The 25968-nt window shown below is 39.1% G+C and overlaps 2 protein-coding genes and 1 pseudogene across 2 annotated transcripts in view; all 3 read left to right on the forward strand.

Moving 5' to 3' along the window:
• Positions 1–100: 100 nt before the first annotated feature.
• LOC143605531 (zeatin O-glucosyltransferase-like) lies at positions 101–490 on the forward strand. Its single transcript, XM_077081612.1, has one exon. It carries the CDS (start codon positions 101–103, stop codon positions 488–490), a length of 390 nt encoding a protein of 129 aa, XP_076937727.1.
• Positions 491–1899: 1409 nt separating this feature from the next.
• Positions 1900–5944, forward strand: LOC143605532 (zeatin O-glucosyltransferase pseudogene; annotated as a pseudogene).
• A 2-nt stretch (positions 5945–5946) lies between these two features.
• LOC143605534 (plastidic glucose transporter 4-like) overlaps positions 5947–25968 on the forward strand; it is a 45646-nt gene continuing 25624 nt past the window's right edge. Inside the window, exon 1 of the mRNA XM_077081613.1 lies at positions 5947–6187. Within this exon, the coding sequence (XP_076937728.1) occupies positions 5947–6187 (241 nt within the window). The remainder of the gene's footprint in view (positions 6188–25968) is intronic.

A 25968-nucleotide genomic window follows, 5' to 3' on the forward strand; every position in this document is an offset into this window, starting at 1 on the left:
GTTAAGAGATGCCGATAATGGCGACATCTTTGAAAGTAAGATCTGGAAGATTGAGCTTCCGGATCAGTTTGAAGAGCGAGTGGGGGAGAATGGGTTAGTTATGGTGGACTGGGTCCCGCAACTGGAGATCCTAGGCCACCGGGCTACTGGAGGGTTTATGAGTCATTGTGGGTGGAACTCGTGCATGGAGAGTATGACCATGGGTGTGCCTATAGCTGCATGGCCGATGCATTCAGATCAGCCTCACAACGTAATGTTAATAACGAATATTTTGAACGTTGGAATGTATGTGAGGGATTGGACACAAAGGAAAGAGTTAGTGAGTTCGAAGGTTGTTAAAGAGGTGGTTGCAAGGTTGATGGTGTCGGATGAAGGGGTGGAGATGAGGAAACGGGCGGCGGAGCTTGGTGGTAGTGTAAGGCGGTCTATGATGGATGGTGGGGTTGCGAGGGTGGAGTTGGATTCATTTGTGGCACATGTCTCAAGATAGATTGCGTTAAATGTTTTGGATATTTTGATGTAAACTACTTCAACTTATTTCTACACAATAATTATGTATTTTTAAAAAATTTGTTTGTCAATATATGTGAACTACTTTGGTATGGGTTGATTAAAGCAGCCGCCTTTGAATTCATCGTGAACCCGTTGAAATAGACTTTTCATTTTAGTCACACCACACACTCTTTTTTAACAACCTAAATATGAAGCGGAGAGTATGCGTTAAGGGTATTAAGTTGTACCTGCCGGTGATATAATGCGGCATATCTTTTTCAGTTTTGTAGATATATAATATCTAGTCCTAAAACATGTGTGATTCCAACAAGATGCATGTTTCTTTCACAATAAACATGTGTTATTATAACTTTCGTCCTTATCTTAAGTTTCTACAATACACGTGATATTACAATTTGCATTTTGCATAGAGCGTGTGTACCTGGTCATTTGGTAAAAAGTTTTATACTTATAAATATAATACCATATGTTTCCAACTCATATAAGCTTGTTGAAGGTATGATTTAAACAAGAACAAGCATAGTGTATGGATCATGTTTTTTTTTTTTTTTTTTTTTTTTGTCAAGCTTACGCAAAGAAATATGGCTTCATTATAATAAAAGATGGGAAACAATGCAAAAATGGCACGTGTTCAGCCTGACTTTTTTGTGGTTTTACGTTGAAGTATTTTAATTATTCTAAATAAGGATTTAAACCATGTTGCAAATTTTATTCAATGTATAAACCAATTAGAAATATAATTAAGTAGAATCAATCCCAGAGTCGGTCCAAAGTGTTGGCAATTTCTAATCAAATCCTTGGAGTGTAAGGCAAGTAACTTGGCGAGCAAGACATAAGTTATATATGAATCCTAATACTTCCTAATACATGTTGGTTTAGGTTAGGTTTATTTTAATTGATTTACCTATTGTTTTGGAATCCTAGTTAGACTCAAACGTGTCTAGGTTTGGTCTATATAAACCGTGTAGGGTTTCATTATTGTAATTAAGTTTTGAGTAAGTTTCTTAATACAATAAACGTTTTGGGTGTTTGCCAATAATTCGTGTTTCCAATTCAGCTCTTTACAAAATACTTAAATACCTTAGTTGAGCTGAAAGAAAAAGGTCATTACGCCTTAACAAGTAACGAATTATATAAAATATTTTTTGTAAATGACAATTAACATTAAACCTTGTGCTCCTTGACTCTTAACTCCGACCTATTATTATTATTATTATTATTATTATTATTATAAAGTTTTACGATTACCATTAGTTTAATACAAAAAATTAACTAAGTTGAAAAGTCATAATTGCATCATTGAAATAAACGTATGACTTCCTTATATTCAAGTATTCAACCACAATTTCCACCTGATCACACTACCATTTGTCCATTTCTAACACCATGGTCAACATAGCAGTAGTCGTCGTTCCTTTTCCGGCACAAGGCCATCTCAACCAGCTCCTCCACCTCTCCCGCCTCATCTCCGCCTACAACATCCCCGTCCACGCCATCACCACCACCACCGCCCACGGCCGCCAAGCGAACACCCGAATCCCACTTTCACTCTCCACCGATATCCATTTCCACCACCACCCCACCCCTCACTTCCCCTCACCACCACCAGACCCCACCGCCACCACCAAGTTCCTGTAACATCTGCCCTGATCCGACCCGACCCAGGTACCCGTTTCTCTTATCCGATCTCTTTCTTTTATGATTTAATATTTATTTATACTTATATTTTACTTTTAATAATAATATATATTTTCCTTCCCGCCTCTTTCTCTCTTTTTCCTTCCGCCGTCCCGTCCCTCTTCTTCTCTCTTTCCGCCTTCTTTTCCCTCTTGTCGCCGTCCCGCCCTTACGCCTTGTTTCCCTCTTTTTCTTCTAACTCTTTGCTTGTCCTTTGTTCCTTCCCGCCTAAGGTTGTCTGCGCTGCTCCACGCGCCAGACCCCTTACAAGGAATCCTGCGTGAAGACCACCTGTTTCAGCGATACGCGAGACGAACTCTTCTCGCAGCGCGCTAAGAATTGTAATTCTTCTCGCAGCGCGCGAAGGACGGTAGTTCTTCCCGCGACGCGCTAAGGATTTGTAGTTCTTCTCGCAGCGCGCTAAGGATCGTAGTTCATCCCTCGACGCGCGAAGAATTATAGTTCTTCCCGCGGCGCGCTAGGAATTTTAGTTCCTCCCGCGGCGCGCTAAGAAATGTGATTCTTCCCGCGGCGCGCTTAGAAATTTAGTTCTTTCCGCGATGCGTTAAGGTTGGTTCTGTCTGCCTTCGCGCTCGCGCTCTCTTGACCTTTTGTGTCTGCCTTCGCGCTCGAGCCTTCTCGCGCTAAACCCTTTGAGTTTTCTTCTGTTTAATCTAGCCGTTTGCTTTTGTGTTGTCTTATCTTTTGAGCTGTTGACCTAATCTGCTTTATGTCTGAAAAGCCACTTTTGGCGCAGCATGCGCACCAACCCCATTGGTTGGCAGAAAAAGTGACTGACATTATCTTTGGAGATCTGCTTTTTCCATGCTTGACCAGTACCTTTATCTGACCCGCCCATGCTTTTTACTGTTCCCTGTCAGCTTTATCTTGCCTCTGCAGCTGCCATATCTTTCCATATCTTTTGCTTTTGGATTCTTATGCTTTTTGATATCTTTTGCTTGATCCTGTTAAAGATCCTTTCCCTTTTTCTAGGGATTGTGTTCCCTAGGGTTTCTCTATAAATAATAGTATTATTTTTCCTAACACTACACACACAAAACACTTAATCTCTCCTGTTCTCTTGCCCCTTGCTCTCTCTGCCGCCTCCCTCTCTGCCTCCGTCTTCCTCCCTGTTTTGCCCTGCTTTTCCGGTAATATATATATATTATATATAATAACTTACCTATTAATTATGCTAACTTATAATCAAGAATTAAAACCAATCATTAAAACAATAATCTTATTTATAGGTTAACTTGTGCTTGTTTAAAGTTGGTTCTTGCTTTATCTTACACCGCATCGTTTATCAAGTGAGTAATCTCGTACCTAATCCCTTTTTGCTTTTAATGTTTTGGGATGTTCATGTGTTCATACAAACTTAGAGTCTTAAACTGTTTATGAACTTTAGTCGCGCAGTATCCCATGTGTTGAGGACGTAGACTTGGCTGTTTATTTGTATGTGTGGATCATTAACCGTCTTGTCGGTCTATTCCGCAGTTTTCATGGTACCATTAGATGAACACGGGAGAACTATCGTTTATGATTTTCTCTTTTGTTTACACATGCACAGTTTGTCTTGTTTGTGAGCTCAATTGTGAGCACTGGCAGTCTTATGAATCTTAGAGTTGGTCCCGATCAGATTACACCCTTGTTGAAAACCAGACATACACATGTTGCGCGCAGATTTATGGTTATCTATGTATTGTATTAAACTTGATTTCTCACCAACACGCAAGTGTTTGACGTTTATTTTAACACATGTTCAGGTTTGCAGTAGCTGTTTTGGAGCTTGTGGACACATAGGAAGTTTTCTTTATTTTGGACCTAGATTAAAATGTATCAAGACAAGTTATTGCTGTTCGAATATTATGATTTATAATATATTGATTTATGATGATTTATGTTATCTGTGTTTACTCTGCGCGTGCGCGAATGAATGTATTTATTAAATATTGGCACCCAATAGTATCACGAGTAATGAAACAATATGTGGCGCCCCGATGTATAATCCGCCTTTGGTCGGGGTGTTACAGTTCCCCACACAACTCATCCCAGCTTTCCAATCCGCCATGCATCTCCGCAAACCCTTTAACGACTTACTTTCAACACTTTTGGCGTCGGTTAAACGGGTGATAGTTATTTTTGATTATCTTATGGGACCGGTTGTTCAAGATGTTATTTTATACGTAACAACGTTGAAGCTTATATGTTCTCGTGCTCTTCGGCTTTTGTGGGGTTTTGGTACCACCACAAGGCCGCTAGCCGGGCATCTCTCGATGACGAACTCGCAGCAATATTAAAAGAGCTTCCAAGTAATGATGATTGTTACTCGATTGAAGCATTCCAATTCTTTGCTACCATAGATGTATCATGCAAGAACTTTTCATCTGGTATATAAGATTATAGAATTTTAGTCGTGGTAATCCGTAATCATAAGTAGGGTTATTTACGAGCTAAGCAATTAAAGGTCTACTTATGTTTGGCTTGCTTTGTAAATAAATTGATCTGAGCTAGCTTGGTTTGGTTTGTAAACAAGCAAATTTTCATTTTTTTAAAACCTTTTTCAAAGAGTTGATTTTTACTCTCTTTTTCCCATTATAAGTGTTCTAGTTTGATTTTTCAAGTATTTCTTGTTTAACTTTGACCGGCAATATTTTTGTTTGTGCTATATAATACTTGATGTAAAATATATGAATGGATTGGGTTTTAAGTGTATTTTATATTGATATAATTTTCATCAAGTATTATATGATGTGAACAAAAAAATTTAGGTCAATGTTGCAAAAGAAAGACTTGTAAAGTCAAACTATGACACTTATCATGGGACGGAGGGAGTATTTTTTTTTTTTCAAACTTTTTTTTAAATGAGCTTGAAGCGAAAAACTATTTAAACATATCTAAACCTAGTATTGACAAGTGGACAACAATTAACATATAACTAACATTGAGTATTCAACTAAACTTAGGACATAAAGTCAAAAAATGATATATTGTTTTTACGAGATGACATAACCCTCTCCACTAACGTATACTACAGTAAATTAAAAATAAAGTAATTTAAGCTGAGCTGGCTCGATATGTAAACGAGTCGAGTCGAGCTTGTCTTGGTTTGTAAACCATTCGAAACAAGCTGACTAGGTTTTTCTACAAGCCTACTTTGAGCATACTTTTTACGAACATTTTACAAACTATCCAAGCTTGGCTGCTTGTGTTCTAAGCCATTCGACTGTATTGATCTGATGAGTAAAGTTAACTTGCAGGTACAATTTTTGACGCAAGTAGGGTTATTGAAGGTAAATACATTGATTTAATTGAACAAGTCGATTATCGAGATGGACAAAAACTTTGGCCTCTTGGTCCTTTCAACCCGGTTGAGATCACCAATGGCTCAACTTATCATAAAAATCACAAACTATTTGACTGGCTTGAAAAACAAGTACCCGACTCGGTTCTTTACATTTCATTCGGGATGACAACATCAATTAGCAACGAACAAATTCAAGAAATCGCTTTAGGTTTGGAGGAAAGCAAACAAAAATTCATTTGGGTGTTGAGAGACGCTGATAAAGGAGATATATTTGACAGTGAGGTACGAAAGATTGAGCTTCCGAACGAGTTTAAAGAGCGGGTGGGAGAGAATGGGTTGGTGGTGGTGGACTGGGTCCCACAATTGGAGATCCTAGGCCACCGGGCCACTGGTGGGTTTATGAGTCATTGTGGGTGGAACTCATGCATGGAGAGTAATCGAGTATGACCATGGGTGTACCCGTGGCAGCATGGCCAATGCATTCGGATCAGCCACGCAATGCTATCTTGTTAACGAAAGTATTGAATGTTGGGATGTATGTGAGGAATTGGACGCAAAGGAATGAGTTGGTGAGTTCGAAGGTTGTTAAAGAGGTGGTTACGAGGTTGATAGTGTCGGATGAAGGAGTAGAGATGAGGAAAAGGGCGGCGGAGCTTGGTGATAGGGTTCGGAGGTCTATGATGGAGAATGGTGTTGCTCGGGTGGAATTGGAATCATTTGAGACGCATGTATCGAGATAGATTACGTTAAATATTTAGACATTGTTGTAAATAACTTTTCATGTATTTATATCTACACAATAGTAAATACTGTTTATTTCAATTTACGTGAACTCCTTTACTATGGATTGGTTAAAGTCGCCGCCTTTAAATTCAATGTGCACACGAGACCATGTGTTGTACTCTCGTAGAGAGCGCACAAAAGATGATGTGAATATGTGATAGCAGAACCATCTCATGTGCCAATATTTTTCAGTTGGTGAGGTGGCATGAAATAATAAACAAAATTAAAAAATCCTTTTACTACTGAATTAACATTAAAAAATAGATGAGGTTAGCGATTTGAATGGAAATGATAAGTCTTGTTAAACCATAATGTTCTAGATGCAAAATAAATAAATAGAAAGAAAGAAACCTTATGGATGAAAGTGACAAAAATGACCAAATGTTAGGGAGACGATTTTAGCAATTTGCTCTAATAAAAGTTATTTATATAGCTTTTCAAATTTATAAACAACATGCACGTATGTACTCGATACTCTTTGCGGATGATTGATTCACGAACTTGGTACCGTGTTGGCATTAAAGATTTACTTTATGCGACATACATCAATTAGTTAATTGGAAACAATAAATATGTTCGTTGTTAGAATTCTAACAGGGTGGTCGACGGACCCTAGCCTGACACTTCCGCTAGACCTAATTTATATATATATATATATATATATATATATATATATATAATATATATATGAAAAAAATATGTATATTTAATGTTTAAAATTTATTAAATAACTACTAGCTTGGTTTAGTGACAAAGGGTTATAACTTTTAACCAAAAGGTTGTGGTTTTTAGACTCACTTGAAACATTTTAACCTTATTTTTTATACAAATTTTTTTACACAAATTAAATTATAGGGAAATTCCCAAAATGTGAGAGATTCTATTTTGTCCCCATAGATAAAAGTTTCAGAATGTCCACTACAAACACGTCTTTGACTATAAATACTCCTGAATCGATCGGCTCACTCCTATAACCACTTGTCTTTGCCATCTCTGAAAACTATATTCACCATATTAGAGCGGTGTTTTAGTTACAATAATTGTTGTTCCATTGTAAACAGAGAGTAAGCATGTCCATTAGGCTAAGGTTGCTTACAACAATAAGTTAAGGAGGTAAATGTGTTTGTCATTACATTAAACTAGTTTTTTAATCCGACGCGTTGCGCCGTACCAGATCAGCTCTGTTTATGTACCAGTTGTGTTACGACAGTTAGTCGACGTATTTGGTATCAGCAACGTTGGTAAAACCCAAGCATTAAAACATAAGAAATAAGTTCTTCAACTTAACTTATAAACAACTAAAATATTTAGAACGACGTTTATTCGGTCGGTAAAACCCAGACGTTGATAAAACCTGAGCGTTGTCGATGTCGGACGTTGGGACGGTGAATCGGCAAAACCCAGATGTTGGTAACGCCCGAGCGTTGTCGATCGTGGGCGTTCGGCGGTGAGTCGACGCGAATTCAGGCGGTTTTAGTTACGTTCAATATGGTACCGGAATTAAAACAAAAATGCCAGTTAAACCAGAGCTTTGTCGTCCTAGGTGTTGCGGCAATGAGTCGGTAAAACCCGAGTGTTGTCGGTCCTCAATAGTTAAACAGCACGAATAACCATTTAATTATTAAAAGAAAAAAAAACAAAACAAAAAAGATGATATAAGTTATATGTCCCAATCATAGCTTGCCAAGTGGACCAATCGTGGTCCAGTGACACCAAACTTCTTATTTGTTATATATAACAATTCAATATCAATAGCAACAACAACCATACCCATTAAATCCTACAAATTACCAAAGCTATTAGGTAGCGTTTGGTATACAGGAATAGAGGAAGGAATGGAATGACCCATTGTGAGGGAATGGAGAAAAGTGTGTTTGGTTGATCAAAGAAATGGAATAACTCATTACCTAGTCCATTCAATTCCCTTTAAAATACCCCAATTTCATTCCATCCATACCCCATGTTTTTTTTTTCATTCTATTCCCTCCTTCAACCTATATCACCTCCACCACCCTCCCACCACCACCACCACCAATCACCGCCGCCACTGCCACCAACCACCACCATCGTCGTCCACCACCTCCACCAACCATCGCCATCAGTGCCAGCCACCCAACACCGCCAGCCGCCCCTCTGCATATATCAACCATCGCCCCACCATTACATCTGTCGCCCACCGTCACCACAGCCCACCACCGCCGCCACTGCCACCAATCACCACCATCGGCGTCCACCGCCGCCACCACCCACCTCCACCAACCATCGCCATTAGTGCCAGCCACCCAACACCGCCAGCCGCCCGCCGCATTCAAACCATCGCCCCACCATCACACCCGCCACCCATCGTCACCGCTGCCCACCACCACCTCCACCATTACCGCCACCACCCACCCACCCCCAACCACCATTATCTCTTGTTGCCCACCACCACCCGCCACCGCCAACCACCATCACCGTCCACCAATGCCACGGCCGCCACCTACCTCCCACCACCACCACCACTCACTACCATTTTAATTTTATTTTTTCTTTTTTTCCTACCTACCAAACAATGCAAAGTAATGATTCATTTCATTCCCATGTGGTAACCAAACATTTCATTGGAATGGTAAGAACCCATTCCATTCCTTTGTCCATTCCATTACCACGTCCATTCCATTCCGTCGTCCATTCCATTACCTCATACCATACAGACCCTTAAGTATGGTTTGAAAAAGGTAGAATTTAGACAAGTCTTAATTCTATCCCTAAAAATAGAGATTCTGTTTCCAACGAGATCTTCAGATCCAGAAAATAATATAATAGTAAACGATAAAATATAAAATAATATATTAGACTAGTGTAGTATTTAGTGTGGTATTCAGGATATTTGAAAATAATCATAATAAAATATTTGATAAATATTAAATTTAATATCATGAAAAAATAAAAATAATCACAAACACGCATTTGAAAATACCAGGAAACTGAGTTTTATCACTCGTATTATATGGGATGTTTATATTATTCGTTTATAATATTTTTATATTTTTTAGATTTTATTTTTATTTATTGTAAAGAAGTTAATAATATATTTATAGTTTGAAAATGAAAAGGTTTCATAAATAAACCAGATGTTATAACCCGGTTAAAAGCTAATTGGTTTGGTCATGACCCGGTTATTTTTTTTTACTATAAAATTGTTTCTTAATTATAAAGGGATATTGGTTTTTATACTTCTAACTTTCACCTGCTTTGACCGATAACACTCCTAAATTTCAATTTGTTACCCACCACTCTCACCTTTCATCCTATTTTTTCTGGCACTCCCAAACTTAACGAACCCTAATTTTGTTAGTTTTTTTACTAACATGGAATTTTTATTAATAAAAAGTAGGCTGTGGGTCTCACACCATCTTCTTTCTTCAACATATTACATCTTTATCCACTTTCAACAATTCAAAATCCTATATCTCAAAAACCTGCCACCATTCCTCCGTTCACCGCCACCATCCCACCGCCAAAAGCAACCACAATCTCCACCTACGGTCATATCAGCGTCGTCAGAATCCTTTGCTAGCCGGAAACATGAGTTGAAGGTTTCCGATGAGCACATATCCATCATTTCACCGCCCACCACCACAACAACCATAACCTCCACCCTCGAGCCGCCGCCACCAGTGTCGCACCCAAACACCTTCCAAAATCGTCTGCTTGTCGAAAAACGAATTGCAGGTTTTCAGCGAGCACCATCTTCATCGTCTCTCCACTGATGCACAATCTCCATGATCTCTGTCGTCTTTCTACACTATTTCCGTTGTCAGAAAAACGAGGTCAATGAAAAACCGAATTCGTCAGAAAAATGAAGTTGTCGGAAATGGAGGTTGTTGAGGTTTTATGTTGAAGAAATAAGGTGGCGTGGGACCCAAAACCTACTTCTTCATAATAAAAAAAATCAACATCAGCAAGAAAATTAACGGAGTTAGGGTTTGTTAAGTTCAGGAGTGTAAGAAACAAATAGGGTGAAAGTTGGGAGTTGTGGAACAAATCAAAAGATGGAAGTGTTATCCACCATTAGGTGAAAGTTGAAAGTATTAAAAACTAATATCCCAATTATAAATAATATTTAGAAAACAAATATTAATATTTAGTATATTTTTATTTATATGATTTTCACATTAAATATTGGTGAGTTTAATTTTTAATTTATTAAGATGTTATAACCTGGTAAAGGTTTGATGAAACCTTTACCAGTGAATTCGGATCAAATGCATGAAAAATCTTCATCTATAAATAAAACAATCTGGTGGCTAGAGAGGAGATGAGTTTAATAAGATGTTATAATCCGTTTAAGGGTTATTTGGGTTTGATGAAACCTATACCCGTAAATTCGGATCAAATACGTGAAAAACCTTCATTTATAAATAAAACAATCTGATGACTAGAGAGGAGATGGGAAGCAATCATAGATATTTTAAAGTCTTGGTTTTTATATATTAAGATTTGAATAATATACTTTTCAAGAGTTTTTAATTAATTTTATACGGAAATATCGGGCGAGTGAGGAAAATCATCAAGGAATTGTATAAAATAAGCAAGCACTACTTCACAGATTAAGACACCATTCATTTTGTGTTTTATACCGAACATATAACATGATAATTTCGAGCGAACATAGTCTTTTTTTTTAATGATTGAACTCATTTGTTTTTTGAAAAATAAAATTTAACCAATTTCTCATCAATATTTTACTAAATAATTTTCTTTAAATAAAACTTTTAATGAAATAGAAAGGTTTTCGAGTTTAACCTATCATACTATTATTTTGAGGATAAAAATATAAATAGAGACAAAAATAAGAAGTGTGAAAAGGATATGTGACCACACAAAAACCCTTAAAAATAAATTTAAAAAAATAATAAAAACATCATAACTTAAAATGTAAATAGACGTCATTTGGCAAACTTAATGACAGAAAACATCCTTTATGCTTAAAAGCTCTTTCAAGTTATGTTCTTTGACACTAACCTAGTTAACTTTCTCGTTAAATTTGGTAATTGTATGCCACATAAAATAAATCTTTAATGCCAACACGAGATCAAGTTCTTGGATCAATCATCCATAAAGAGTACCGAGTACATATGTACATGTTGTTTACGAAATTTGGGAAAGCTATATAAAGTATAGAACTTTTTTTTAGAGTAAGTTACTAAAGTCGTCGATCTCCCTAACATTTGGTCACTTTCATCTCTAAGATTTCTTTCTTTTTCTTTTTATTTATTTACTTATTTTTTGCATCTAGAACATTAATGTTTAACAAGACTTACCATTTCCATCCAAATCACAGTCTATTTTCTAACAAATTCAGTTGTGAAAGGATTTTTTTAATTTTGTTTATTTCATGCATCAAAAGAAAAATATTGACACAGGATGGGAGCACCTACATGTGCACAAAAAAAAACAGTTTTCCATCCAAATCACAGTCTATTTTCTAACAAATTCAGTTGTGAAAGGATTTTTTTAATTTTGTTTATTTCATGCATCAAAAGAAAAATATTGACAAACAGGATGGGAGCACCTACATGTGCACAAAAAAAAACAGTTTTTGACCCGAACCGGTGTATCCGGAACCGGTTCCAGTTCGTACCCTATGGACCTAAAAGGCTCAAACTCGGTTTGGGTATTTATATACCCGAAATCCCAACTCGGTTCCACATATTATATCCCAATCGGTTCGTACCCGGTTTCATTTTGGAACCGGTTCCGGTTCCTACCCGGAATTACCGGTTCCGCAAGGTTTTTTAAGAAAAACTAAGCTGCAGGTCAAAACTAGCTGTTGGAACCGGTTCCAACGGTAATATAGCCGTTGGAACCGGTTTTTGAGATAAAAATAGCCGTTGTAACCAGTTCCAACGGTAATATAGCCGTTCGAACCGGTTTTTCTTGCCCAAAACCTTATATAAATTGTTTATTCACCCCTTGTTTCATCGCCAAACTCAAAAACAATCTAAAATACTTCTCGTTTTACAAACCCGACCATCCGACTCAAAAATATTATGGCACCCACCAAAAATACAAACAACAAGGCTAACAAGAACGTTTTTATTGACCCGGTTCGTGATATTGATGACCCACTAGTTGTTGGGGTCCTCGAACATAACAACAACAAAGAAGTATGGAAGAATTGAGATTTGGTTCTCTCTACCGAAGGTGATACTACGGCTCGTTGCAAACTTTTTGGAACTTTCTTAAAGCACGATTCGAACTCGACTTTGAGAAAGCACATCGAGAAGCCATTTTGCAAGGCCTTGAAAGGTGTTCGCGCAACCGACCAAGTGGATTTGAGTAAAGATGGTACACTCTTTCGTTACAACACGAACCGTGTTCAAGATAGAATGACAAAGTTCGTTATTTAACGAGGTTTGCCCTTTAATCACTTTGACGACCCGGAGTTGACGTCGTTGATTCGAGAAACTCTACAACATCGATATACACATGTAAGTCGTACTACCCTAAGACGTCATTGTATCAAATTGTGGGAGTGTGCAAAAAAAGAGTTAATCGAGTTTTTTCATACTTTAGAATCGATGGTGAGTTTAACTAGCGATGTTTGGTCAGCACCACACGGGTTACCCGAATCATACATATGTGTCACCGCTCATTGGGTTGATCCGGTGACTTGGCAATTGATGAAACGCACCATCGCTTTTGAAAACTTCCCGTACCCACATACCGCCGAAAAATTGTTTGAATTGGTTGATGAGGTTATATCGACTTACAACTTGAAAAATAAAATATTTTCGATGTCGTTTGACAACGCATCAAACAATACAACGGCAGCCGAAAAATTTATCATAAAATATTCACTACCTAGTTACAGGAATTTTTTCATGTTCGATGTGTTGCACATATCATCAACTTGGTTGTTCAAGATGGTCTTGACAATGAAAACATTTGTCAAGATTTAACTTGCTTTAGACTTATGTTACAAGTTGTTTTCAAAAGTGGTTAAAGAAGACATCTCGAATATAAGAACTATTGCAAATCGGTAGAAAGAAAATATTTGGGCCGAATTGGGACGTTCTAAACCGTTGGAACTCAACTTGTCATATGCTCAAGTGTGCTTTTGCCCAACGCCAAACATTACAAAGTTTCATAACAATCTTGTTGAACAATGCGAGGCCGATATGCTTCCCGAAAGTGTTTGGGTCCATGTCGGTTATTTGTTGGAGTATCTTGATGTGTTCAAAACCGCAACAACTAAGTTATCGTGAGTTTAGAATCCTACTAGTTGTTGGGTTTTACAAAAATTGTACAACATGTCTCCGACTTTTAGAGAGTTTGAGGTGAAGAACAAACTCTTCAAGGATATTGTTGCGGTAATGAAGGAAAAGTTCTTAAAATATTTTCAAGACATATCGTCGGTCTTTACTTGTGTCGCCGCTTTAAACCCCTATTGGAATGTTAACGGGGTTGAGACATTGATCGAGGAAATTTTTTACAACATGGGTATGCACGAGATCGACCCGAAGTTGTCGACGGAAGCGAAGGAAAAGTTTAACAAAAACCTTCAAGACCTTTATAACAATTATTTTCAACTTTATGGTCCAAGCGCGATGTCGCTTTTTGTGAGGCAAATAACGACTGGTAGGCCGTGCAAGAACAAACTTATAAACTTGATTGTCACACCCCGACTTAGAGCCTAGGCGTGTGACCAATAGTTGGTACCTGTTTTGTAAATACATCAGAGTTGCGGTTTATAGCGGATGTCTTTAAAATATTTATATTGAAAACTAATTAAAATCTCGGGTTTAAATACCCGCTTGATATTTCGAATACATTTCTTTATAAAACATAACTCTTTTATAATATTCTCAAATAAAATATATGAGCCATCAGATAGCATCTAATGACTATAACTCCAATCTTCTATTCCCTTTTGCTTGTCTGTTCTAACCTTTCTTGTTTCCCTGTAACATGGGTGGGAAAATACGTCAGCACAAAGTTGGTGAATAACGCTGACTCTAAAATATCTTTTTAATACCTTTGTGAAACCAACAATAATACCTTTGTGATTACTCATTAGGCACCCAACTAAATTGGGATCAAATTACCCTAAGTACCATGTACAATTAATTATATACACAATATCATTTCTCTGAACAGTCCCGTAGACCTTCAGAGGCATGCTGATGATATGCATGGCCTCGGGGAAATGCCCAGTCACCATGTATGTTTGGATCCAGACACATGTATACTCTTAATCAGAGTGTCCGTTTCTATTATTGTACACAAAGTTTTTAAGGATTCGTAAATCCTAAGCAAACATCCAGACTCATTATAAAAGGTTTGGGGCGTATTCACCTTTTCTGTTTATAATCAGTTTTCGTTACTGATTCCTGTTTTCTGTTTCCTTCTTCTTGCTTTGTTACCTCGGACCTATAGTACGAGAATAACCTTTGTATAAATAACTAGATCAACGATCTAGCCTTAGACCTTTAGTCCGTTTTGTATAGCTTTAACCTTGATAAAATTATTTGTTTATATAAAACATTTGGACCTTAGTCCCTTTCTTTATTTACCAATTATAGGCTGCGTTTATTCTTCAGGAAGAAACGTCTATACTGAGTTTCTTTTTCAAGAAGAAACATTGATCAAACTATATCCTTTGAATATTATATTTCTTAATAATAAAGAAATACTATTTAACTATAACCTTCGCTTAAGAAAAGTTATATAACTCTTAATCATAATCAAGGTTCGGCTATACTTCCGACTATGGTCTAAGCCATTTATAATAATAATATAATAACTTAGGCAGAACCCCTTACCTCACATGGGTATCCGGAGTTAGATATTCCTAAGTTTATACGAGCAACTCTTTTACTCTATATACACGTTTATCGAGGCGTTCTTTGATCAACCCTTCTTGGCACGCAAATCGAGACAACGTTCGGGTGTCGCCGGGTCGTGCACGTACTTCAAGACGGAATGTCGGGTTATTTGGGTGGAACGCACTTCGAGGAAATGTCGGTATTTGGCACATATTACGAGGTTATATTTTCGGGTCGGTGGCACGCAAAACGATGTTCGACACGCAAACCGAGGTAGAGAGTGAAATTCTAGAGAGAGAGTGGCTGTGGGTGTGAGGGAATGAGCCCGTAGCCCCCTATTTATAGCAAATTTTGGATCCCATCGCGGTACGCGATGGGTCCTACTTCTCCCGCCGTCGCGTACCGCGACGACTCCTTTCCTGAGGTCACGCCACGTGGCCTGACACGTCTGCCACGTTCTGCCATGTGTCACCAGAGTGTGACACGTGTTGCTGAGTCATCACGGTCCATCGCGGTACGCGGTGGCTGTCTCCTTGGACTCATCGCGTAGCGCGATGGGTCCCTGTATATTATTTTTCATTTTCAGTCCTTCATCTTTTGTAGCTTGTCACTTCTGGTCTAATTCTTGTTGTCTAAAAATACTAAGGCGGCTCGCGGCGATGCGTGCGAAGTGCAAAGTGCGCCATCAAAGCGCCACATTGCGCCCAACGCCCTTCGCCGTCGCCTTCGCCCGAGCGCGTGCGCGTCGGGTGCTACGCACCCTCCGCTAGGACCACTTGGTGCATGATATTCATAAAAGAATATTACTATGGAAAATCTCTTCCTTATAAAGAGCTTCCATTTCTTTTCCACTTTCCATGTGGGATGGATTCCATCTTCCTTATTTATACCTTAATGGAATGTTTCCACTTTCTTACATCTTCCAATGTGGGATGGAGTTTCATATAAGAAGACTTAACATAGGAAATATTTTTATTTTCTTATTTTTCTTATACTTCCTTATTTATTATTTTCCCATTACTTATCTTGATATTATTTTTTATCCCTCAACTTTCCTAAGTTGTTAAATTTGGATCAAAATTTTGGGGATGTTACATTGATGAATGCGATTCGTGAATCGGTCTTTAAGAGGCAAAGAGGAAACACACCAACTAGTGAACTTGGTCGATATAGTGGAGCAAACTATGTTGAGGGCGCATCGGTCGATGACATTCGCAATATTGATCTGTTGGCTTGGTGGAAAGGAAAACAAAACGAATTTCCTATTCTATCCGCCATGGCTCGTGACTTGCTTGGCATACAAGCCTCAACAGTTGCTTCCTAATCGGTTTTTTCTGTTAGTGGGAGGGTATTATCAATGCGAAGAACAAAACTAACTCCCGAGTCTCTAGAGGTTTGCATTTGCCTAAAGAATCATTTGGATGCGGTGGATCTTGTACAACACAAGGAAAAATTTGGAGACGATATACCAATAGAGCGTCCTATTCATGATTAGGAGTGAAGGGCTTTCTTCCGAGAATTCGGATGGTGAAGAAGACGGTGATGAGGACTAAGAAGACTTGTAATTTTTATTTGTTTTAGTAAAATAATTTGTAACACGATTAAATTTCAAGTAGTATTTTGTTTTGCTTTGTTTATTAACTAGCTTTGCTTTGTTTATTACTAGTAATGTTTTATTTCTTATTAGTCATGTTTTATTTTTTGTTACCTTTTCAATTAATTATAATAACGAAGAACATTTTATTATATAAACAGCACATATTACAAACATTATTAAAACATGATGATACTAAACATAACAACTTAAACTAAAAAACAATGTCCGTCGTTTTAATCCTGCGTTCTACAACTATTAAGCGTTGTCACCGGCGACGGTAGGTGCTTGAGTTGTAGAGCCAGACGACCCTTCCGCTTTCTTGGCATCCAAACTTTTTTCTCACGACAATACTTATTGGTATGCTTGCGTAAGGTGGAGTTCGACCCGCTTTCAGAAACTTCGAACAGTACTTGCACCGGGCCATCTCTTGTGAGTCTATCATGACACACAAATCGTAATGAACCCAAACATCGGGGAGTCATGTTGTTTCGATCACCATAACAACGTTGTCATTACTTTCCATTAAACCGTTTAAGCTAAGTTGTGATTTAAAGTGTGGTTTATAGTTTTGAAAGTGTTTTAACAAGTCCTACATAATACATAGCTATTTATAGTATGTGTGTAAGGTTTTATAGTTAAAAAACCGGTTTCAACGGTAAAAAACGGCTATATAGCCGTTGGAACCGGTTCCTAACGGTTAAGTTGTTTAAATTTAAAAAAACAGGTGTATCCGGTAATTATGTAAAACCCGGGTTCGGTTCATACCCTACCCCGTTCCACTGGGTTGCCATATTTCTCCATCGGGTCGGGTCGAGTCCTGACTGAAACCGGTTCCGTTTTGTACCCGATGACAAAAAAACCGGTTCCTACCCGGTTCCGAGTTTTAAGGAAACCCGATATTGTGCACACCTCTAGGAGCACCGCTCACCATGAAAAGAGGACTGGTAAAGGATAGCGTAGTATCCCATTCTCATGGTTCTGCTATCACAATTCACATCATCACCTTTTGTGCACTATCTACGAGAGTACACCACATGGTCCTGTGTGCACATTGAATATAAAGGCGACGAGTTTAACCAACCCATAGTAAAGTAGTTCACACAAATTGACATAAACAATATTTATTATCGTGTAGAAATATGCGAAAAGTAATTTACAACAATGTCTAAATATTCAACGTAATCTATCTCAATACATGCGCCACAAATGATACCAACTCCACCCGAGCAACACCATCATCCATCATAGACTGCCGAACCCTATCACCAAGCTCCGTCGCCCTTTTCCTCATCTCTACTCCTTCATCCGACACTATCAACCTCGTAACCACCTCTTTCACAACTTTCGAACTCACCAACTCATTCCTTTGCGTCCAATCCCTCACATACATCCCAACATTCAATACTTTCGTTAACAACATAACATTGCGTGGATGATCCGAATGCATTGGCTATTAGATGATCTCATTTCTCCCGCTTAAATTCAAACTGTATTATATTTTTAGATAACATTTATTGTAAATATTTTGTTTATTTCTTTCCCACTTTCGAGGATTGTTTTGCATGTATATAACTTGTCAATATTAGTGAATACAATACACGTGATGTGCGAAAAGCTATATATAAATAGTAAACACAAATCGCAACTCAACACTAAGTCTTAAATTTATGAAACCAAACAATCCTAACTAAGCTTCACACAAACGGCAAGTGTACCGGTCGCGTAGCAGCACAGTCTAATGGAAGTCCGGATGTCGAACACAAAGACATGTGAAAACGACTCAGATAATTAACCCTATTCTAAGTACTGCATAAATAATATATTTATTTACTTAATTATTTAAACTAACTAAACTTAACTAATTTAACTTAACTAACAGTGAAACTTAACGTAACTAACGATAATAAGAAAACTTAACGACACTAACGAAGCTCTTAACGAATATGGAGAAAATGTCTACCTAGGTAAGAATCATATTGACGGTCTAACAAGTTAATGGATTGAATGATCTCACGACACCGGTATCTAAAGATGACACAACTAAGGTTCGCTCAAGAAAGCTAGATCACTTCTCGGTCTCACTAACAAACCCTAACTTACACTTAATTGATTTTAAGAACAAACTGGGAAACGAATGCTAAGGTGTTATAATGACTTGTTAAAAGTACAAGATTGACATCCTACTTTCGATGATAATAAATAAAAGGAATTTCGTTTGCTTACGGGTGTTTTATATCTAGTCAAGATTAAATGAAATATTTAAGTGTGGACTTGGACATTAAAAGATGAAATAAAGGATGGTGATGGGCCTTAGGTCCATGGGCTTAAGGGTATATAAACCCTTTAAACCTCCATTAAACACTAAACAATCATTCTTATCTCTTAGCCTCCATACACCCTCAAAAACACATACAAACACTCTCCTTTATCTCGGACCTAAATCTGGAGGAAAAGACCCAAGCTTGTAGGTTTTAGAGCGTCGTGATGAGCTAGAAACACATCAAGATTAAATCGTGTTCGCGAAGCCGATTCGTTTAAGGTGAGTTCTATAACGAAAACTTGTTCGGATCGTTTAGTATTACTATATCTATACATAGATGGTAAAAACGAATCAAGCGCAAAGATTCTCGTTGAAATTCGTTAAAGTTTAATGCGTTAATTAATCAAGTGTTTAACCGTGAATACATATCGAAAAAACGCACCATTTAAACGCGATGTATAGCTGTTTGAATGATTGGGGTTTGTTGGCGAGGTGATTACGAGCAGAAAGATACCAAATTTTTTTATTTCATCGTGATTTGAAGGTTTATTGCCGATATGGTATTTGTTGATTGTTTGGTTTTCTTGACGATTTTGACTTTGACAATTGAGTCAACGATTGGACAAGTCTGATGCTAATTCATTATGCCAAACTAATCGCTGGTCATTCGTTAAACAACCGGAACGGATAAGATACATCTGCGTGTCTTTATAACGAATGAACCTCTCATTCGTCTTACATAATTAACGAATGGCATTCGTCATTCGTTATCCACCCATTCGCCATGATAAGACAGCGAATCAAGTCATTCGCTATATGATACACTAGCATGCTCTGGTAACGAATGAGCCCCCATTCGTCTTATTGAAAGCACGAATGGCCTTATTCATTCGTTATACACTCATTCATCTCAGATCAAGTCATTCGTTATAACGAATGGAACCATTCGTCATAACGAATGAGGTAGCGAATAAGAAAAACATTTAAGAATTTTAATGAAAATTTTGTAAGGACCGTTAATGAAAATAAAATATTTCCAAGCTGACCTGGCAGCTTAACCCCAGCCAGGGTCTCTGCCCCTTATACTCTGTTAGGGGCTGCCGCCCCTAGACCCCGCTGCCAGGGGCACTGCCCCCGGACCCCCGTTCGTTGAGGGCTATATTAAACTATAAATACGATATGGGTAATGATAGTTAATTGATGCGTGCAATTGTTATACAGTTAGCCACCCCAAGTTAAAGAGACGAGTTACCATTAACTCTGAGAGGAACCAAGCTCAGGTGAGTTTCTAGCCCCATTTCCTTGTTATGTTTTCGGAGATGTGTGCATACTCGATGTGAATAGTTAATACACTTACCTTAAGTGGTAAGTGTATGCTATGTGAATGTTTATGAATGATGTATATATGATATACGTGTCTATGAATGATGTATGTATGGTATATGAATGATTTAGAAAAGATTAAGAGTATGTATGAAAGTATATAAATATAAAAGAAAAGAAAGGTATGTATGAATTGACGGTAAGAGGGTGACAGACCCTAATAATATATGTGAAGGAGGGTGATAGACCCTAATAATATCTGTGAGGTTATATGGCGAAAGGCTCTTTAAGGGTGGCAAACCCTAATAATATTTATGAGGTTATAGGGCGAAAGGATCTTTAAAACGTATAAGTATGTATGTATGTAAAGTAAGATACATTATGAAAGTATGAAAGAAAGAATGAAAGTAAGAATGAAGGTATATACTTATGTATGCACGAAAGAAAGAATGAAGAGGTTAATAAGTAATATGTATCTTCAGATACGTATAAGTAAGTATGTGAATGTATCGTGTGTTGTTTGTTTAAATTAAAACTCACTAAGCGTAACTGACTATTAGTATGCACGCAGGTTAATAGACTGAAACAGCTAACTTGATGGGGACACATGACAGGATCTGAAGAAGCTGGCATCTACATAAATATTTGCCGTGATGTTAAATAAGATGTTTTATGTTATGTTTTTAAAAACAAGTTTGAATGTTTTGTAATGAATGATTGAAGTTTTATTTATTCCGTGAAATTTTTAATTAACTATGATATTTAGAACTGTGTTTATGAGTAAATCCAACGTTCAAGTAAGGCAACGGGACGGGGCCTTACAAAGAGGCCGGGGGAAAAGGGTCATTAAATTTTACTCCAAATTTAACTCCAGTTACACCTCTTATACACCATACTGCACAAACTCTCATACACTTAGAATCCTAAAAATGATAGTAACCTAACTAAGAGCTAATCCATAAATTTGAGACTTTTAAAATTACCCAATAATCAACTTAGGAGGCCATCTAGGTCATGGTTTTGAATCCCGGCCCGGCCATTGAGGAACGCACTCTTCACGTCCAACTGAAACACTTTCATCTTCTTAAAAGCAGCAAACGCCAAAAACAATCTTATCGCTTCCAACCTGGCCACTGGAGCGAACACTTCATTATAGTCTATCCCCTCTTGCTGATTAAAACCTTTAACGACCATGTAGGTTCCTGGACGGATCGTACACGGGATGTCGCTATCTACGCAGCTGCGGAATCCCTGCGTAGGTAGATACGAGTGCAGAATATGTATAAATCAAACACACGAGCAATAACCGAAACACGTTATATTGATAACCGAACACGTGACTCGAGGTCACTATTACAGACTTTGACTTGTAAACACGTAACTCACTGATACACGAAAATGAACTAGCTCTCAAAACGCTCAACTGATTACCCTTAAACTGTTACGGCTGAACAGTTTAAATAAGCACGACAACTTCGCCTCAGGCGAAGTTGTCCATAACTTCGCTTGTTCAACAAGTTCGCCTGAGCGAACTTGTTGACAACTTCGCTTGTTTGACAAGTTCGCCTAAGCGAACTTGTTGACAACTTCGCACATACAAAAACATAAACATAATCATAAACATAATTACATTACAGACTCGATTACAAATGGTAGACTATGAACTACTGACACACATGTACCAACAGACTCCCCCTTGGCAGTAGCTTCATATCTTGATCTTCAAATCTTGAGTCTTGTAATCTTGCATCTCTACGCGTGCGCTCCCTCTCTAACACACACCGACACCACCCGTTGATATTTCCTAGCTTGATCCTTCCAAGCAGGAATGTAGAAGATCTTCTTCTCGTTGAGCACCTTCAGATCAGCCTGCGATAGATTAACAAGATGCATCGGGTCGTAAACCCTAAGCACTTCTTGTTCATCCACATCTTCCATAACCGCCTCAGCTGTCTCACAGTCCACAAACCACCATTTTAGGTCTTTGAGCACGTCCTTGGGCATGAGCTTCATCGGTACTTCTTTAAGGCACCGGATCGGTTTATATTTCATAACCATCCAAGGTTTTCCATCAGCTCTCAGACCTCTATCCTTGTCTTCGACAAGTTTCCCCTTTTGTGGTCTCATCAGCTCAAACTTCTTCTCCTTAATACACTCCTTCCACACGATCTTCCCGATGATTCTAGCCATGTTGTCTTCACTTCGGTTTATCAATCCCAATCTGGCTAAATCTTTTACCTCACATTCAGGCAGTGTGTTTAAAGATCTCAACGTTCTCCTGAAGTACTGAATTCCATCGTATCTTTTGATCACGAAGAGCCGCAGCTGCTCATCATATATCCAGCAGATAATACCTTTCTTTGCTTCTGCGTATCCCTTAATATTGTAACTCTTTTTGAACATTTTAGGGATCGCCGGCTTCTTCGTCTTTATGAACCAGTGAGCACAACCCTCCTTCCAATTCGGTTGTTCCTCCCATTCAGTATCTTCCACAACAGTCTTATCACCCATCTCTGGCATCTCAACCTCCGGAATCTCGTGTTCCACGGAGTCATCTACAATCTCCCCTTCCTCTATCACGTTTTCAACAGTAATTTGCTCTCCGATCCTCTCGATCTCATCAACCGGCAGCACGTCTTCTTCAATCATAAACTCATCATCATCCTCATCCAGCTCTTTTAACGCGTCGATCACATCTTCAACATCAGCATCATCATCAACATCTACCACGTCGTCACCGGCTGCGCTTGTAGACTCCCCCTCAGCTGTGGAAGCCCCAAGAGCCTGAGAGGTTCTTGGCAGCTCACCACCTGCACCTTCCGGTGCATTGGGATCATCGTCTTGATCTTCTCTCCATTTTGTCCGCAACTCATCTCCCCTACAAGTCTTCTCCCCCTGAGATGCCAAGAATGCCTTGAAGGCATCTATTACTTTCCCGTGTTCAACCAGGAGGGCTGCTTGTAGTCGATTGGATTCCACTAGGCGTTCAATGGTCTTTGACTGTACAGCAACAATCCGCTCTAGCGATGTAATCCTTTCGGAATCTGAAGTAGGCGTTGGAGTTGGCGGGACATCAGCAGCAGAAGTGACCGCAGGTGGTACACATGGTAACCCTGCAGTAGTAGTGACGGTCGACTCCACAAATCGTGCTACTACCACCGGTGGAGTAAGCGATTGGGGTGGTAGAGACACAACTGCTGGAGCCGACTACCTCGACGGCAGTAACCTGTGCTGTAGAAGGAATAAGAGACATACCAGACAAGGCAGGTGGAGCAAAACGTACCAGCCTTGAAGATTCTCCAGCTCCCGAACCCATACCTGTCCGTTCTCTTCTTGAACGTCTGAGCACTAGCTGAACTGCTTCTTCTTCATCAACTTCCTCATCATCCTCGTCAACAGTTCTCGGCCTCTTTCCAGTAGTTCTCTCCCGAGACACCATCAGTCGTCTCGCTTCAGCAAATGTTTCGTCAAGATCAGAGTCAGCTACCGAAGTAACTGCTCTAGTAACCTCCATGACCTGAGAACCTGAGACATCCATATCAAACAATCCATGGCCGCTAAAAGCAGCATCAAGATCGACATCTTCATCAGTAGGCACAGCAGGAGATGCAGCAGCTGGCACAGCAGCAGAGGCAACAGTAGATACAACAGGCGCAGCCGATACAGCCTGGGGTGCTGCCGCCTGATGTGGCTGTGGGTCTCTGAACTCGTCCCCTCCTGCAGGAACATACCCCGGGTTGATAAGATACCCGAACAGTGGAGTATGCCTGGGACGCAGCTCAGGCTTGCTACGTGTGCTCGAAGTCCGACACTGAGCGAAGATACGTTTCGTCACACATTCGACGTATCTTATAGGGCGTCTCTGCGGTAGCGACGGAGCGACATGATTGAGGATCATCTGTAAGAACCGAGGATACATAATAAATCGCTCGCAGCGCCACAGCCCTCCTCTGACGATCAATCTCGTAAAATATCAGCTGACTAAATGAATATCGTCGGTTGTAAGTCAGGGCAATCATGGCAGACTGCATCGTCGCGCCCATCCCATCAGTTCCTGCCTTCCTCCCAGACATGCATACGATCAAGACATGCATTAGGAAGCGCCACTGATCTAGTAAAAACCTTTCCTCCTCTGTGTGTCCCCCAACGGACCTGAATAACCCATCCTCAGGTACGCTCCATCACGAAAAGGAGCTACGAACTCCGTTGGGTCATCCCTTGTCTCTTCTCCAAACTGCAAAGCCAACCGTATATCTTCAGAAGAAAACTGTATAGCATGACCATTTACGGTTGCTCGCATCACCGGGGGCTCAGGCCTGCAATCATAATATACCGACTGCCAAAAGTCTTCTATGTTAGGCAGTGAAATGGGCAGGGTATTTGTGATCGCATGAAAGATCCTTGAGCGCTGGAGAAACGTGATTATCTCCCTGTAGTCTTCCACACCTCTTGCGTCTGGATCTAACGTGATGTACTGGTTATGGGCCGGAAAGAACTGTCTTTGATCATCACCGTCATCACCACCAGCACCGCCAACAGCAGCCATATCTGCACAAAACAAAACAAGTTAGAGAACGGTTAAGCATTTCACAAGTTCGCTTTGTACCACGAGCGAAGTTGTGATTAAACCTTTACAGGCGAACTTAAAGGTGAGGCGAAGTTGGGAACAACTTCGCTTCATCTGCAAGTTCGTCTAAAAACTGTTAAGTGAATTGGTATAGGCGAAGTTGATGATAACTTCGCCTTATCACAACATCGCCCCAGGCGAATTTGAGTTCAAGGCGAAGTTAAAGATAACTTCGCCTAAGGTGAAATTAAGCTTCAGGCGAAGTTGTGGATAACTTCGCCTTAGGCGAAATTTAGCCACAGGCGAAGTTGCGGATAACTTCGCCTAAACCCTAACTTCGCCTGAATCTGAAACGGCGACTGTTCAGATTCATAAGGCCATAGATCCGATGTTTTCGCACTAATTGACGATCCAGGAGAGAAGAACACAACATAATAATGGTATTAAGACGAAAAGCTTGTCCATGAACACGTAACACCAGGTTGAAAAACAGGGTTTTGAAGGTCCGACAACCCGAGGTCTCGAACCGGGTAAAACGATAATGAACGAGTATTTTTGTGAAAGATATCGACAACACATACCCTTAAATGATACAAGAAACGGAAACAAAGATCGAAATCGGAAAGGAGATAAAGTTCGCCGGAAAAATACTTAAGTTCGCCGGAATTATCGGAGCTTAAGTTCGCTGAAAGTTTTGAGAAAATAATGAACTTTTTACACTGTTTGACTTCTTATATAGGGCCAGAGTTGATCAGGCGAAGTTACGCTTAACTTCGCCTAGGCGAAGTTAAGCACAAGTTCGCCTGATTCAACAACTTCGCCTATAATTTCAGAATCAACCCTTTAAGTTTGAACATATTTCAATTAACATTAGAATCTTCCAAAAAGAGTTAAACAAATATGATCACGTCCGAGTAACCAGCTATATAATAATACAACTACAAAAATAGAAAAACTTATAAAAATTTAACGAAATAAGGGATCAAATTTCAGTCTAGTCAGGGACCACTACGTTTTAGAAAAGATCCTAACAAGAATCATACTAACCACGTGACTATCACTTGGATCCGTGTTTAGCTGTATTATGACATATAGTGACAGCTTGTAGGCAGGTAAAACTTAAAGCGG

Source organism: Bidens hawaiensis, unplaced genomic scaffold (assembly GCF_021521415.1).
Source record: "Bidens hawaiensis isolate Kalapana, Puna unplaced genomic scaffold, B.hawaiensis_p1.1 tig00070054_1, whole genome shotgun sequence".
NCBI lineage: Eukaryota > Viridiplantae > Streptophyta > Magnoliopsida > Asterales > Asteraceae > Bidens > Bidens hawaiensis.